Source organism: Sylvia atricapilla, chromosome 7 (assembly GCF_009819655.1).
Source record: "Sylvia atricapilla isolate bSylAtr1 chromosome 7, bSylAtr1.pri, whole genome shotgun sequence".
NCBI classification, from domain to species: Eukaryota; Metazoa; Chordata; class Aves; order Passeriformes; family Sylviidae; genus Sylvia; species Sylvia atricapilla.
In genome coordinates, this window is record NC_089146.1 from 34,733,939 (window position 1) to 34,751,220 (window position 17,282).

Sequence of the window (17,282 nt, forward strand, 5' to 3'; positions counted from 1 at the left end):
ATAATGAGTTAAACCAGTATCTCTGCTTCAGCAATTATTTCAGGCTGGGGAAAAAAAAAAAATCGTCATTTTACTTTTTAAAGGAAGGGCAAGGGGAAAGCAGGAGTGAGCAACCACCTAGTTTTGTTGGGCATTAACACAACCATTAGCTGCAATTTAAATCTGTGCAGTGCATTTGTTTTCAGATATACTTTACACCTAAAGCCTGGACTGAAGGAAAATATAAATGAAGGATTGGTTGTTGTTCACAAACAAGACCTTCTGCATTGGTGAATGGTCTTCCCTCATTAATCAGTTTTCACACAGACCAGAGGAGTCTGGGTGGAGGGCAGGGTCTCAGCCCAAATAGGCAGGACCCTACATAATACTAACATAAAAAATTCAAGACCACCAGATTTGAGAGTGGTGCCTCCCTTTCCAGGCTGCATTGCTGGTGACTGACTGTGCCTTCTTGCAGCCCAGAAAGCCACTTTGTACAAAAACGGGTCCTGTGGCAATTAGGAAACTTTTATCCCACTTTCCCATCTCCCACTAAGAATGAGCAGGGGGGCTGCAGAAGCCACTGGTTGCTGCTTTGCTGCCTTGCTGACAAACTGAATAAAAAATAGCCTTAATCTCACTCTAAGCAGCCCAAGGAGTGTAAATCCGAATTCCACGCTGGGTTTGCAATTCCCAGCCCACTGGCGCAATTTGGCACAACCTTTGGATTTGGCCCATAGTGTTTGGCAGCCACCTTTTATTCTTTCCATCTTTTATACTTTGTGAATAGTCCAAGTTACATAATGCCAGTGACAATTTGTTTATGGCGAGCGTTGGAGTCACTGTTTTATGATTACATTCAAAGTTTAAGCCACATTTTGACATCTAAGGATCATCTTGCATTCTCATGTACTCTATACAATGAAGGTTTGTGTTCCAGCAAGGAGACGGGGGAGAGGAACTTTATAAATAACATGACTCCTTTTGTCTGAAGAGATTTTAATACATTTGTCTGATCTACTGTTTTTGCAGTAGCTAGAATATAATTTGAATATATTAATATTTTCAGCAACTGTGCTGAGAGAGCCCAGTTAATAACTTATGCATGGGTGTATAGATACACTTCAGACAGAGGTAGTTTTTAGCCCTTATGTTGGTAATACTTAGAAACACACAATGAAAGAGCCTGTTCTTTCCTCCTCTTTGTTGTGGGCATGCATTGTGATGGTATGGAGCCAGTGTTCTTTCTGTTGTCTACACAGCCTGGATTCAATAAGCAGTTATATATGCATATTATGACAATGTGGTCAAGGAAACCAGATTTTTTTACTATACCTTCATGTGCCTGTACAGTATAAAATCTGGTATTTATTTTTCTTGTCCTCATTCAATATGTTAACAAAATCATAATTTGATACAGGTTATGTTCACTTTATAATTAAAATTATAGAGTTAGACGAAAATACAGCAAGATGTTGCTGAATGGAAAATATTTATCTTTTTGTACATTACGCATTATGGTGCTATGTAAAATCATAAATCTGTGAAGCAGCTCTCTCCAGCCAATTTGCCTCCTCCCCTGGTCCACAAGATGCAACCAGTTACCTCCTCTTAGCTGAGGACTCTACACCCACCTCGGCCCTGATGTTAGATAGCACCACCACATCCTCTCCAGAGCTTTGCTGTGGTCTTCCAGAAGAAGACCCCTTGCCATGGAGATAAGCCAAGAAAAAACGGAATTCAGAAAAGTTCTGTAATTCTTACAGCTCCTCCTGTAGCTCTCCTAGCACCTTCATGGAAAAAGCACAAACTCTTTTGCACCATGTTCTCTGTGTCAGCACTAGACTCAGGCTCCCCAGACCACCTCAGGATAGCACTTCATCCATCTGGAAACTGTTCTCACCTCCCAGATCATTGCCATCCACACTGCCAAGCACAGGCCTTCACCAAACACTATCAGCAGCCACCATACAATCAGCACAGGGCATATGGGACAGCCCTGGAGCATATGGAAGCTTTCCAGTAAGTGAAGTTTACTGGGAACATCAGTTTGCCTTGTTCAAACTCTCAGTCCAGAGAGGATTTCCACAGGGCTGTGGCAGCAGTAGTAGCAGGCAACTTTAACCACCTCAGACAACCCAGATTGTTTCCATGTCTGGATAAGGGTCTCGTAAAAGTGTCATCAGAATGAGAGGTTTTCATTCCTTCAGAACATCTACCCCATGGAAGTCACTGCAGCTGCTCTGGACTCAGAGCCAGCCCTGAGATTTCTATCAGAGGGCAAGTTTCAAGTCCTGTTGAACACATTTTGGATGTCACCTGGCCTCTATGGTGAGGAGCTGCTTAACCTTTCCAGATTATAAAGTAAGAGCTTTCCATTCCTTGTCATATTAAATTATGTTTATCCAGCTCTGCATCCTGAAACAACAATATGTGTTTGCTAAAGAGGCACTTTCCAAGTTTGTAAATCCATTTTACATTCACTTCAGGCTAGACATTTTCTGAGCACCTACAAAGAGGTGTCCTGGAAGCCATTTACTGTGTGAGTTGTCCAAAGACTGATGACTGATAATCAGGGCCTTGATATCAACAGCAAGATTGTCCCTGTTGTTCCTAAATCCTTCAATCTCTGTCGAACACGGTTTAGGTTAGGAGGTCTAAGAGACTCATGTATGTTTTCTCACCAGTTTTTTTTAATAGTGGATTTTGTTCAGGGTCAGACAGAAGCAGATATTGGCAGATCTGGTCACTTGAAGCTTCAAAGATGAAAGAAATACAACTACTGAGAGAGGTAGGGCTGACTGTGTAGAGAAAAAAGACTTTGTAAAGTATCTAAGGCAGTTAGACCAGAGTCATCTGAGACCAGCACATGTGTGAATGGGTATTTGACTTTAAAGGAACTAATGAGAAAATTCAAAGCTAGTTTAAAGCCAGGAAATATTGCAGAACTTGCAGTACTACAAAGGATGCTTCTTAGAAAGACACAATATATGGAAAATCCTCCACTCCAGGCAGTCCCTGCATTTAGTGCAGCGAACTAAACACGTGCACAAAAAAATAAACATCAAGCTAAGGTGAGCGGACAAGACAGACAAAGTGTAAGTAGAAAAGACAATGCTGACATAGTAAATTCATTGCTCAAGGGCGAGTAAAATGTAAATAAGTTTAAAGGAATCAAAGACTCGTGGCACATACTCACTAGTGCATTTAAGAGCTGCATTCATCCTACTCGTGCTCAGTATCAGGGCTGAAACAATCGAGGTGCTGGGAGGCATGTTAAAGCATCTTTCAAATCTGATACAAATGCAGTGCATATATATTGCAATCGTAGCTTGTGGAGAGCTCAGAACTGAACCTGGAAGAGAAGGAATCCTGGTTGAGGTCAGATCCCATTGAAAATCATCTCTGTTGGGTAGTTGGCTGCAAAAAGACTTCCATTTTAAACAACAAGATGGTGATAATACAGGATGAAAAATATGGAGATTTTATACTGGGGGCAGTTAATTGGCCAACATTTGAATTTTTTTCATTATTTAAAAAAGACTTGAAACAAAATAATTTATGAAGTACTTACAATGCTTTGATTTGATATTTTAAAAAATGAGTCAGTGATTCTATGATATAAAAATTCAGGGAAAAGGAAGATTTTGGTGAGTTTGTTCCCTGACTTTTATGCAATTCTTTGCCACATTCTCTGATTTCAATGTCAAAAATCACTGGGTTTCTCACAGAACTGGATAATTCATTCATGACACTGGACAAAACCAATGTGTTGATAGTGAAACTGTGTTTTTCATGGGCTGCTCTAGACTCACAAGCAAAGATGGATTTCTGAGCCTGATGTCTACAGCTCAACATCCAAGGCTGAAATTCCACTCAATTGCCCCTTCTGGGCTCTAAGTCAGAAAGTAAACCTGTCATATCCAGGGCTGAGTTATTTGCTGTCAACTGGATTATAGCACAAAATGCTGTAATTGAAGGCTGCAAGAGGTTATAGATTGAACATAGTCAAAAGCAGTAACTCCACTTAGTAAAAGCAGAGATCACCCAAAATGAGAAAAGCTAAGCTCTTATAAAGTGAAATTCTGACTCCGATGTGGCTTCCAGACGCTGGGATTTTTTGCCAGTGACTTTCAGAGTAATCAAAATTTCACTCACTGCCCAGAGAGAGATCCTGCAAAGGGTGTGATGAAGTGAAAGTTAAAATAACTCTTAACCTGGGGCTTCCGAAATACATTTTCTGAGCAGAGACTACTGTCTAACTCAGTGTTTTCATGATGTAGCAATGCAGACAGCCCTTCAGGGGACCAAGGGCATAAAGCTGTGCTGCTGAGATTCGCAGCCAGAGCCACCCTGCTGTAAATAGTGAAGTCCCCATTGTTCAGCATCCTGTGGGACAGAGAAAATTGGACTACCTAGGTGTAGTAAGGTACAGTTTGTGAGAAGTGATTTCAGAAAGCTGTAACATCACTGAATACCTGTGGCAGTGCTGACACCTTCCACCTGAGGCCCTCCTTTGAAAGGTAGAGGTTACTGGAAGACAGACTAGAAGTGTCTGACAGGTACACTAATTTTACTGGGAGCAGGAGGATTAAATTATAATACAGAGTCTCGTCATCTTTCTACCTTCCAAAACAGTAAATCTAAACCAAAGAATGCAGTTGATGTGCCTCTGGGCAGAAGGGCCATAGGGTCTCCTGTGTGTTTTCCATTCTCCCTCTGCTTTGGGTGTGCTGCTCAGAGTGGCTTCTCTCACGGAGTTACAGTCCAGAACTGGTGGCTCTGCTTTTATGCCATGTTCTTTCTGTTTGTCCATCATTAAGCACATCAAAGCCTCAGTGTCCCCATCAGAAAACAATGCTGTTAATAACATTAATCCACCTTTATTAAGAGCCTTTAGCTCTACGGAGGAGCACCGAATATTATTAAGACAAAGACAAGAGGATAATAAGGAAACGTGTTTTTTCCCTTGCTGACCTAGTTTCTAACCTCACTTTAAAATCTTCCCTTGATTTTAATTATGCTTAATCTAAAGCTAAGCTCACAAATCTAGCAAACTTAAGGGGCTGCTTTTAAGTGAATTTTCTCGCCTGTCAGAGTTCCTCAAGCTTTCTGTGCTACAGTGAGGAGTTTATTTCCAGCCCAGGCACAGGGCTGGGGTATTTCTCTGCCAGCACAGTGACTGTTTGGCTCCCAAGCTCAGGCACCACCTTGCTCCACTTGAGCCTGGGCACCACAACATTCTTCACAGAACAATTGTAGTCCTTTTCTCATCAGCCATAGCCAGAGGCAGCAATAAGGGTGAAGGATATCTATCATGAAAAGTCCAGTGTCAATGTGTTCCCCCAATTTATTTACTGACCTTCAATGCAACAGCCATACTCCTGACCCTCATGAGATGAAGCCTAAGGGGAAATGGCACTGAGCACCAATTCCATATCCTGTTGTTCTGTGGTCTAAATTAAGTGCTAATTAATTACCACTGGCATCTTTGGCATTGCCTGTCAAATTGGATTTAGGATATCCTTTCGCTGTTTAAACAAATAGCCCTACATCTAAAGCTAAAATCCCAAGTGTCAGCGTTTTCTTTACTTTTAAATTTTTATTTTAAAATCCAGTGAGTACGTACATGGATTTTGCAGGTAGAATTCAAATAAAAGAAACAGGAATTGATATTGTCAATTTTGATTAATAGTCCCTCATTAATAAACATCCTGTTATTCAGTTTCCACCTGCAGTTGCTGATGTTGCCTGGAATCAATTAACTCATATAATTTGATTTATTTTACAAAGACATTTTTGGATGTGCTGTGCTGATGATAAAGGTTCTATATTTACAATTCGTGATTTAAGCGAGATTGTTACTAACTGCTTTTTATTTTTAATGTTACAAGAAAATGTAGCTTTGGGCATTCTTGAACAAAAATATTTAAGCAATTTAAAAAGTTAAAGATTTATTTATTTAAAACTATCTGTTGCCTTCTGAACCACACAGGCCACAAAAGTGTACACATCCAGGAACCTACGACAGGTTGGTCTTTACAATATGCTAGTTGTTCTGGAGAAAAAAAAAATAGATATCAGAAGTAGAATTAAAAATTAATTAAAAAAATAAAATCAAGCACAGCAGAAGTTACACCACCATCCAAAAATACATTTTAGGCATTTAGGTGGTATACTTCTGTCTGAACACATATTTTTCTATGAAGTCACACACTGCCTTTATCACTCTGCTATCTAAACACCTCTAAGTGCATCAGCATCTGCCCAACATCTGTCACAGGGGGTTTTGCTCTCTTCGATCTCCTCCCCAAGGAGAGGATCATGCTCTCAGTGCCTGTGTGCCTTTTGAGCAGGGGTTTGCTCTTGTTTGAGCCACATTTGCTGCTACAGGGCTACTAAAGAAGGCAAAAATGGGTGCCTTGATCAGAGCCAGAGGAACCCAGGATGCTCCTTGAGGAAGTTCAGCTGACTCCTACCAAAAGGCTGTGCCCAAACAGGCAAACTGCAGGCACAATAGCAGCATGGATTAGCCAGATATGTCCTCTTAACTGCACCAGTCAGGACCAGCTTGTATTCACACACAAAAAAAAAATTAAAAAGCAAGCCAAACTGGGAGGACAGAGTGCAGTAAATGGAAGAACCTAGCAGGTCATCCAGTTAGATCAGTGTTCCAAAAAGGAGACCTCGAAATTTTGCAATAGGGAAGATTCTGGGGAAAGACATTGAATCTATCTCTTTGATACAATTTGGTTTGGGTGAGTGGGACCAGATCCTTTGCCCACACCAAGGTCTCTGGTGGAGCCACAATGTGGTGACAGGTTCCTGCCCTTATTGTCTATGCCCCTCCTGCCTTTGGAGCTCCTGTGACTCAGAAGATATCCAGAGAAACCCCAAATCTGAGGTGCAGATAAACTGTTATTGCCCTCACAGCTCCTCAGTGGAGCAGGAGCACCTCCCCTTGTGCAGAGGAGCAAGAAGGACTTCTCCAAAGCACTTTCCTGAATGAAGCCCCTCTAGAGGCTGCAGTACCTTTAGATACCTAAACGTGTTTTCACATGCTGTCCTCAGCCACTCAGAAGATAAAGTGTTTCTCTCCCAGACAGGCATTCTGTGTGAGGTGTGTGCAAAGGCAAGAGCCCACACGCTCTTCTGCAGGGTCGTGGCATGGGAAGCAAAGTTCACCCAGCGCTGAGGAGACTTTATTTTTAACTGTTCTCTTATTAAACCAGGCTAAGCCAGAATAAATGCCTTTCTTCAGCTTTTCACAGTCTACGCAGCCAACTGTGAAGCAATGTTCGGAGTTAGTTCAGTTATTATTCTCATTTAGGGCCAGGCTCCAAGGCAGTTCATCCAGGGAAGGGCTCGTGCTGTGAGATGTGTGGGGGATTCCCTGAGGAAGCCCATTCTCCCCCAGGTCCCTGTCAGCTGTCCAGGTGCTATATATAGCCACCCAATGGTCACATTTAAAGCCTGGTCTGTGGAGGAAGACAGCATCAAGTGCTCCTTCTTGTATCCCAGAGCGACTGAAGAGAAGGGATTTTTCCCAAAGAGCTGTAACACGAACCCACAGCTGCAGAGCACAGGAAGCCTATGGAGTTTCTGTAGGCCAGGAGCCATCGAGGCTATTTTCAGCAAAAGCAAGCTCTTAAGTATGTCTGAACTATTTCTGACCCCTCTTGTAACATATCCTACGCCATGACCTGGTTTCTCTATTACCAGCCTAGCTATTGTTTCAAATTCTACCTATGGAACGAACAGGAATTTAAAATGTCTTCATGTTTTACACAGATAGATGCAAGCAGATTAAAACTGTATTAGTGCACTGTGACCCCTGAATTGTGCTTGTTTCTTGCAGAGGAAACCACACGGCACATTTGGAAAAAGACAGACATTGTAGTGTTTTGGAGCTCCTCTATAAGCAGAAGCCTCAGGCCTCAGTTCCAAACGCACAAATCTCCCTGTTCCCATCACAATGGGCAGATCTCACAAGCTGAGGACTCCACTGATGATGTTTGCATCTGCTTAGCTTCATCAGCTGATGAATGCCACTGTAATGCACCTGAGCAAATCACCCATACAGCCAGGACATAGACAATGAGGTTTAGTCTGCATTCATAAAACATCAAGAATCTGAATTTAATGCTAAATTTGAAATTTATCTATGTAGCAGTGCAAGGAATTGAACAGTTTACACAAATAGAGCGTCAGGGGCTCCCTTACCACCAGTTACCTCCATAAGTTTCCCAGGATGGAGTTAAGTAATACACAGGCCCTGCACTCTTCCTCCACACTGTGTGTATTTTGGTTTCTCTCCTCCCTCATCAGGTGTGTCCAGCTGGGTATGGATATCTCTGCAAGATTTTGATCTGTTATAGGACCCCTATTGTTGTTCGTACTTTAGGAGGACTCTCAAACCTGCAGTTCACTTGTCTTTTTAGTACTCAAATCCACCCAAGTTCTTCCCAAAGAGCAACGACTGCAGCTGGACTGAAATAAATTGGTGACATAAGATGATGTGGTTGTGATAATCTGTAGCTCAGGACAGTGTGTAACAGGCCCTAAATGAAAAGGAAATATGCTGAGAAAAACCCTGATAGTTTATGTTATCTGTGCATCATGTTTTAGCTGTGGTTCCTTCCTCACACTGAAAAACCCAGCCGCAAAAGCCCTGAGAAAATGTGCTTATACACACACAGACATTATCACTTCCTAGGACAGTACGTTTTATTATCAGGTTATTTTCCAGTACATTTGGCACAGTTAAGGTAAGTGTATTAACTTTACTTCCAAATAAAGAAAACAAAGTTGTACTGAATGTCTCAGCCACTGTCAATGAGTTAAGAACTGACAGGAGGTCCAAGTAATCAACCCTGTCTACAGCACTGAGCTTTCCCCTGGGACACCTCCTCTGATCATACAATGTATCTGACTGGCATGGATGTAGAATTGCTTTCAATAAAGATTTTATTTCAAGGTTGGATGATTCCTTCCCAAATGTCTTGTCACTAAAGCAAAGTATGTAATACCTGTTATTTTTTAACTCCTGTGAACCAGCATTTGGGAAGGAGAGGAGCGTAAAATGTTGAGCTGGAAGCTGTTCATCATAAGAGACAAATTTTAACAAATTGATTGGGAGCTCTGCAATAGCAGAAGTCAGGAGGCTGCTGCATAAAAACTGGCCTGTACCAGTGCAGTGAAGAGGCCTGTTAACAGAATTATTGCTGGGGAGAGCTGAAGGCAGCTGAGCCCTTACCAGGGCCAAGTCCTTAAGCTACAACATTTGCATACGCCTGAGAATTGATAGGAAAGAGATATTGGCTAATTTAAGGATAATTATTGGCAAAGGGAATCAATGGGAGGCACACACACTTTGACCTATTAAGACAGTTCACAGGAACTTACATTTCAAATCAGTCCTGTCATCCATCAGGATGAGCAACTCTGCCTCGGAGAGTGGTTGCCAGCACAGTTCAGGAAAGGTACAAAACCCACACAAATGGGCTGCCACGGAATACCCCACTCAGAGAGGAGCTGGGTCCTAATTCCATAAGGTTAGTTTCTATACCGAGAGGAGAGACATAAATACAGCATTTTTATTCCTTTAGGTGGAGTCTAATTCATTCCTTTAATCTCTCTTGGCCTCTGTGTTGGTCTTGGTTTCTGTCTCTAGTGGCAGAGACTCCCCTAGTGAACACAAATATTGTGCATAACTGGAAGACAGGGTTCTCATAAGATCACAGATCTTATTTAGTCCCTCGGTCCTCCACTGAATTCAGGGGATGGCATTTCCTACACCTGCCATTCCAACCCATAACCTCATGCCAAGTGACCCCTTCTTAATCTTCTGACCCCCTCATTTTGTAATGTGCTGTCCTTTAGTCAAGTCTATATTACCAGTTCATGGAATAATAACAGGATTGTGCTAGTGAAAAGCTACCCTTAAATATAATTTAAAACAGTGAAAGAATACCAGGCATGGCTGAAACCAGTTCTGCTAAGGGTAGAAATGCCCCTGACACTCAGCAAAATTAAATCCTCATAGGCTGCAAAAGGATAAGAAAGTAAAAGTGAGCAGCACTCAAAGCAGCTGGCTCAACCCTCCAACACTCTCCAGCCCACACTAAAACAACATCCTCTCCAGTGGGATTTTCCTCCCTAAGTACACTCAGTTTCCCAATTTTTTATGTGTAATGGGAATATTAAGATGTTGAGGAGTCAGAGTCAGTGCAGAAAACCTTTTCTCCTCCTCAACAGTTACTACGAAGTAAAAATGGATGAAGAACATTTCCTAACACCTACTGTGTTTGGAGGAGTAATCCAGTGTGCTTTCCAAACGTCAAAATTAATAATGATTTTATTTAGAGAGTTTGAAAAATTTAGGTTTAATGGAACTAGAGAGCCAACTCACCATACAATGACCCTCTTAGCTGTAGACTTGCCCTGCTCTCTGTCACACGTTTTCCAGCTTGCAGTTGCCTTGGCAACAGCCAAAGCATAAATTCCAAGTATTTTTCCTTATATATCTGCCATTGACACTACAGCCCTGCTTTCAGACACTTCTGCTGTTTTAATTCATCATTAATTTCATTACTATTAATAATGAGAACTATATTTTCTGCATTTCTCCTGACTTGTGATTTTAAGGACTGAAGACACTCGTGAAACTCGGTTATTTCGGAGGAAAAAAAAAAAAAAATCTTGTGCAGCATAGCACCCAACAATTTCTTGATATGGTTCCAACATCTGTGGCACCGGATTATAGATTGTTTCTAAAATAACCTTAAATTGATGGATCATTGCTCCTTTCATTTGGGCTTGACAAAAAGTACCTCTGGCATTTCCTTTCACTCTTTATGTTGAAAATGGTGTGTCATTCTTTCTGCTCTTTTTCTTGCCAAAAAAGAAAAAAGAATTCTTGCCCATTTTTTCAATATTTTCTCTTTTAAAAGCTCAATTTCACCTAGAAGCTATAGGAATAGCATTAAGCGTGCATATTTTATTTTGATTTGCTCTGACTTCCTCTTTTGTGAAGCGATGATAAAAAATATCAGTTATAGAATTTCTTTGGTAAATGTTTGTAATCCAAAACCACATAAAGTCCAAAATTTTATAATTATTCTATTCAGGGTGGATTGAATTCCTTCCTTCTACTTCTTCAGTAGCTGTGTTTTACCGCATATTATTGAACTATTCAGACTTTCCATGTTTCCAAGTTCTCTTGGTTTATGGGGTTTTGTTGTTGTTGTTGTTATGGTGAAAACAAGTGAAACTGCATGAATATGTCAAGGATTTTCAAGATACTTTCTCAACACAGTGCTGCTTATTCTAGCATTAAGCTCTGGGAGCCCAAATTTACACAAATGTTTTTAATGCCATGTTCCATATTGATGGACCACGGTCAGTTCCTCTCCATCACCAACACACACCACGCACAGCCTCCATTCCCTCAGACCATACCCCGACCTCCTGACTGCTGGGAAATGTTATCCAGCTTGGCCTTGGCCAGGATGTCATGAAATTCCATGATGGAACCTCCAGGATAACCCAGGGAAATTGTTCTCCTTCAGAAAGACGGCAAGCAAAAGCAGAAAGATTAGCCATGCATCTTCCGTTTTATGTGTTGCCATCAGGAACACAGAATCTCAACATCTTGCTCCATATTTTACAGACAAGGAAGGCAGTGTCCCCCATCCCTTCAGTAAACTGAGCTCTATTACCACAGTTCTTCACCCTGATTCTGCTCATCCGTGGTCCATTGCCTCCTTCTCCCTGGAAGAGGCTTCTCCTGCAGCTCCACCAGTGCTGTCCATGATCAAAACCCTCTTGTCTCAAAGCCATGGCTGATGCTGCTAAATTGATTATTTCTAAAGTTACCCAAGACAAAGCTGCTGAATTTCCCTGCCCAGTGAACATGCATCTCTCCTCCTGCTGATGTCATCTCCAAATATTTTATGAAGTTTCCAACTTTTACCACGTAACAAGCTCAACAGACACCAAGTCTCTCTCCTGGAGAGGTCCCCAAGCTTGCTGTACATGCCTCTGCATAAGTGGCACTAAGCAAAACAATCTCGTCACCTCTGTAACATTTTTTATTGTGATAAAGATGTGTGACATCCATCAGAAGCCCACACAGTCGCTTGGCAACAAAACTTTTAACTTTTGAGACTTTCTGAACTCCTGAGAGAAGAGATGATATATTAATATTACCACGGAAGAAGGATAATTAATTTTTTAAAAAATTAATGAAGATGCTATATTTTAAGAAACTAATAGTTGAGCCAATCTGATTAGTGCCATATGGAGAGTGTTTTGTGCAATGGACACCACGGTTGCTAGCATGAGGCAGAAAGAAGTAATTCTTCCTATTTATATATGGGAAAAAAACCCATGAGTGTTGATGCTCCAGGAATGTGGTAAATTATGAGATTGGCACAAATCCACAAGAGATGCTTTTTGCTGTGTGACCCACCCACTAACATGAAAGAAACACTTTTTTAAGGGCCTGGAGCCATTAGGTCTCACAAAGTTTCTTTTCTTTATGGCGTGGCTTGCTGTAAGTTCATCAACAGGTATGGGAAAATAAAGACAGATGTGATGGCTTTTAAATGGCTGTCTGGATTTTAAATAGGTAGATGAGTGACAGTGGCAGAGGAGGGGGAAAAGCAGAACTTGGCTTCAACAATCCACTTGGAATACTTAAGTTAAAACTAGCAGGTTAAGGAGGCATCCATAAATTCAAACATTTACAAAATAAAGTTGCATTTAGTTTGCATTCCTTGGTGGAGCTGTGCAATTTATTTATAAAATATGTATCTTCATTTGCTAGTCTTTCCAACCCTAGGATACATAATATATTCTGGAGGGTTGAAGGAAATGGATTTCTACTTAGTCTGTACTCACCACAGCAGAGATTTATGCCAAACTTCCTACCTAAACTCCATCCATTAAACCTGTGCTGTTCTTAGACCAGACTGCTCCATCCTTAATGCCCTTTCCACAGGAATATTAAGTCTTAATACAGACACAAGATCAACTTTTAATAATAATAGTCCTTCTCTTATAATTTTGTGGGTAATAAAGATATCAAAGGTTATAGTCCTTAACATTATTTTCTAAGTCATCTCATTAAGGTATGTGGTCTCTGTGTCTTTCAAGAAACTTCGTGTCAGGATAAGGCATGCAAAAGTCTTTAGTTACATAAATTTCACAATTCATTTCAGACCATACTCACTTTATTGGATTTAAATTAGCAGAAGGAATGTGTTTCATATGAGCTCTATATTAAGGGGCTTTTTTTTGGTTTCCACAACTCTTTCAGTGCTGGAGACCATGTTAAGGGAAGCAGGGAATCTTCTCCCTGGCAGTACAAAAACGCTCCTTTCCTTGTTTGTCGCACTGGCAGAAATTTCTCTTGCCTCCCTGTTTTCTTTCTTTGTGATAAGTTAACTAAACAAACACCCCTATCATGAGAATCAGCTAAAAAGTGCCTCTATGTGCTTCAAGAGCAACAGTGACTCCTCTGACACCCTTCTCTTTTAACCAGTTCTTTCCTTTTGTCAACAGGATAGCAGCCAAGGAATCCGTGAATCTTATGTCAACACAAAGCTTAGGAATTGTGTTTGGACCAACACTCCTTAGACCTGAAAAGGAGACAGGGAACATGGCAGTCCACATGCTGTACCAAAATCAGATAGTTGAACTTATGCTGAGCGAGTACAGCAAGATCTTCGGCTCAGAGGAAGACTGACAGACAGGGCCTGTTATTGAAAACGTTCACATCTGTCTTGATGTCTAATATTTTTACATTTCTGTAAACATATTTCTGAAATATTTCTTTTTCTTTCAAGTGACAGATGCCTCATTTTGTGCAAACTTAATGATGATTTTGTGTCTAATTTTCAAACATTGGAATAAAAAATATTGTCAACATTTGCCTATATGTATTCTGCATTAACCCTTTGAGAGTTTCATTATGCTAGCACTCCAAGTGTCACTTTTTCTGCAAGCTGAGCATACAGCATATGGCCCTAGACCATAGAAAATGCTGTTTACCAACATATGCAATGGCACAGAAAGACAGATAATAATTGAGGAGGTTTGTGGAAAACAGATTAAAGAACGTATATTAAAAGCAATGAATTAAAGCAGTGATACAAGATCATTCATAGCTGATCTGAGTATAATTTACCTTTCTCTTTAATATATGTTCAAAATTAAAGATGTGATGAATAATCAATTTGTCTACCCCAAGAGCTGGGAAAAGAAAAAAATTGCATTTAATGCTTTTAAACAAATAAAATAAACAACCACAAACAAAATGAGAATGTCACTATTTGCATAACAGTGCCTAAAAGAAATTAAAAATGGAATTGGAACTTTGGCATTTTTACTTAAACGCAGTACATGAAATGAAGACATTGCATGACTGCTCATTTTAATGTAACATCCATTTTGATTCTTCATCACACTGTACATCTGCCCGCTTTCCCCAGCTATCTCATGTTCTGTAGCATTTGTATTGTGCTCCTGAGGATGCTTTATTGGTGAACTACATTAAATTCATCTAGAAAGAACTTTAAAAAAAAGCCTTTTCATATGCCCTTAGGATTACTTGGCTAGACTTGAATCAATTTATGCATTTGATGGTTAGTTTCAGTTGTCATGGATAAACAAAAGGGTAACTGTCTAGAATATATCAAATATTGTTTCATTTTGAAATGTATGTTTCCAGCTATACACATCTCCTACCCTGTTTTGTAAAAGTATTCTGCTGATAAAATGTAGACTTATGTTTGACAGCTTTTTAATCAAGTTCAAAGAGAATAAATAAAACTAATCCAGTGTGGTAAAGAGTCTGTCTGGTTATCGATTTGTTCATAAAATGAAAAATAAACCATGTAAATAAGATGTGTGAAACACAGATCCAGAAGCAAATATTTAAAGCAATTAAAGACCCCAAAACATAGGATTAATGCATAGGTCTGCTGTGCATGAGAGATATGTCTTCAATATCACCTCAGCAGATCATGGGCTGCTTCAGTTTCTACTCAGCATTGTTGTGCAAAATTCCACATTATCCAGGAAAGGTCACTCCTTGGAGAGGTCATTTACAGGAACAAATACATAATGAGGCCTGATGGTTAACTAAGACCAGGATCTTTCATCAGGTACCAACACAGGCTGAAAACACCAAGAAAACACGAAAACTGGTCCTGAGATTTTTTTCCTGGCTTCTCACATGTCTGAAAAATCAAGTAAAATCAGAGGGGTAGTGACCAGTAAATAAAATGAAAAACATAAAACCAAATAATATCTCCCTCCTATTGCAAATATCCTATTGCAAATATAATGTACTGGAGAACCCAAATTCACTTTATGTTCAAGAAAATATTTTTCATGTTAACATCAAGCCATGAGTACTTAAACAGTGATGCTTTTCAGCATCATCATCTATAGACCCTTTTAATAACAACAAACCAGGCGCTGTTTATAGCCTGTGGAAATGACTGGAAGAAAGATAGTCAGAAGTTCAGTCTATTCCTTAATAAAGACCATTCACATTATGGCCCCACGGGTGCTCACAATCATGCTATTGAAGTAATTTCTGCTATTACTGGAAATGAAAAGTTCACTTGTTACTTGGAGCCTGTTGCACTCAGAAGAAAAGATTCTTAATTAATTAATTAATCTTTTTTTCAGGCTTCCTTTGTAGCATGGAGACTCCTCTTGTCCTGTTTTTACAAGACAAAGCTTGTGAAATGCACCGTATCTCTCTTAACATCAACTGGTCTGAAGGGGGGGAAAAAAATAAAATCAAGGAACCTTTTGGACACACGAGCCTTTCTTTGGGTTTGAAGGGTTCCTTACACGAACCCTGCACAAAAATGCTGAGTGCTCTGCTAAATGCTCTGTTAAATTGCAGCCTGGACGTGGGCAGACAATCCGGGGAGACACAAGTGCCTCTCACCAGAGGAGTGGATAAATCCAGGGCCTGTAGCAGATGCCTTTCCTTTCTCATCCCCACAACACAAAGGAATGGCCATGCCTTGCTACCAAGCTGCTTCCTTCCCCAAGAGACCAATTCTTCCTGTCTCTCTTAATACATACACTAATTTAATGGGAAAGATTACTGACTCAACCATTAGTCAAAGAGCCAGCCCTTCAGCCCCTGCCATCAGCAGAAACCAGAAGGATAAAAGAGGGTAAGAGAATGGAGAAAATAAAAATAAAAATAAAAATAAACTAAGGCAGTTTGCTCTTTATTAACCAAGTTCACAGCCCAGGGCTCTGACAGACTCTTGTTGCTGGACATAAATATTTCTACATCCCGAAATTGTCCAAGTTTTGCAATTCACCGAGTGTGTATCACCACCACATTACTCTTCCTATTGTTACTTATTAGAATATTCACTTTCACTTGGTGGGAGTTTTGCTCAAACTCTGGTAAATTTTTAGCAAGTCAAAATTAGACTTGCTGAAGACCTTTCTTTTTCAGGAGCCAGCATCAGTTTGAGAAGGGCCACATATATTTTGAGCAAGGAGCTATTAATGGTAAATGATCAGAAAAATGAAGGCTGAGAATGCAGCAGAGACAAATATCTCCAAGGATCAGTGTTTATCTGCATCTTCTCCCTGCGAAGAGCATCTTCTACTCAAACCCCTCTGAGAAGCATGAGCACAAAACTGGGATTGATTCAGTAAAAAGAGGTATCAGAAACAAACCTCAAATTGAACCAAAAAGGGGCATTTCCAGCTACAAAGTTTTATCAATTAAATAAAGATAAAACATCAACGTATTGAATTGTAAACTTCAGTGAGAAACATCATCAGTTTTTAACTAAAGAAATTCCACTGCAAAGCAGGATTCTAAACAAATGATGAGACACACTGACTTGCTGAGCTACAGCTAAAAGAGGATGTAAACTCCTCTGAACAAATCTTTATTCCTCTTTTTATTTACATACATATAGATACATTTTTTTTGCAAGCAGCATGCATTTCAACAGTTCTTTAATTCTCTGCCAGAACAGTGCAGGTAACACTCATCCTTTTTTAGCAAGCACCCCATGCTGCAGCAGAGCCTTAGGCTGCCGTTCAGCCCAAGGCACTCAAGAAGTTCAGCTAATCAATTTTCACATAGGATTCTGACCATGGGCAGAGTTGGGAAGGAAGCTGGAGGTAAGTTGGGTCCACAATCACCAGTGTAATCAGGCAGTGTGTAGATTTTACATGGCTAATTCTCCGAAGAGGCTGGCAGAAGAGCCTGGGGGAATGCACAGATTATCAAGGCACAGCAGGTT

General features: G+C 40.3%; 1 protein-coding gene across 1 annotated transcript in view; it reads left to right on the forward strand.

Annotated features, from left to right (window-relative positions):
- The window catches only part of ARHGAP15 (Rho GTPase activating protein 15), a 323,630-nt gene extending 308,798 nt beyond the window's left edge, over window positions 1-14,832 (forward strand). Inside the window, 1 exon segment of the mRNA XM_066323175.1 lies at window positions 13,546-14,832. Coding sequence (XP_066179272.1) covers window positions 13,546-13,729 — 184 coding nt within the window. The 3' untranslated portion in view covers window positions 13,730-14,832.
- Window positions 14,833-17,282: the final 2,450 nt, after the last annotated feature.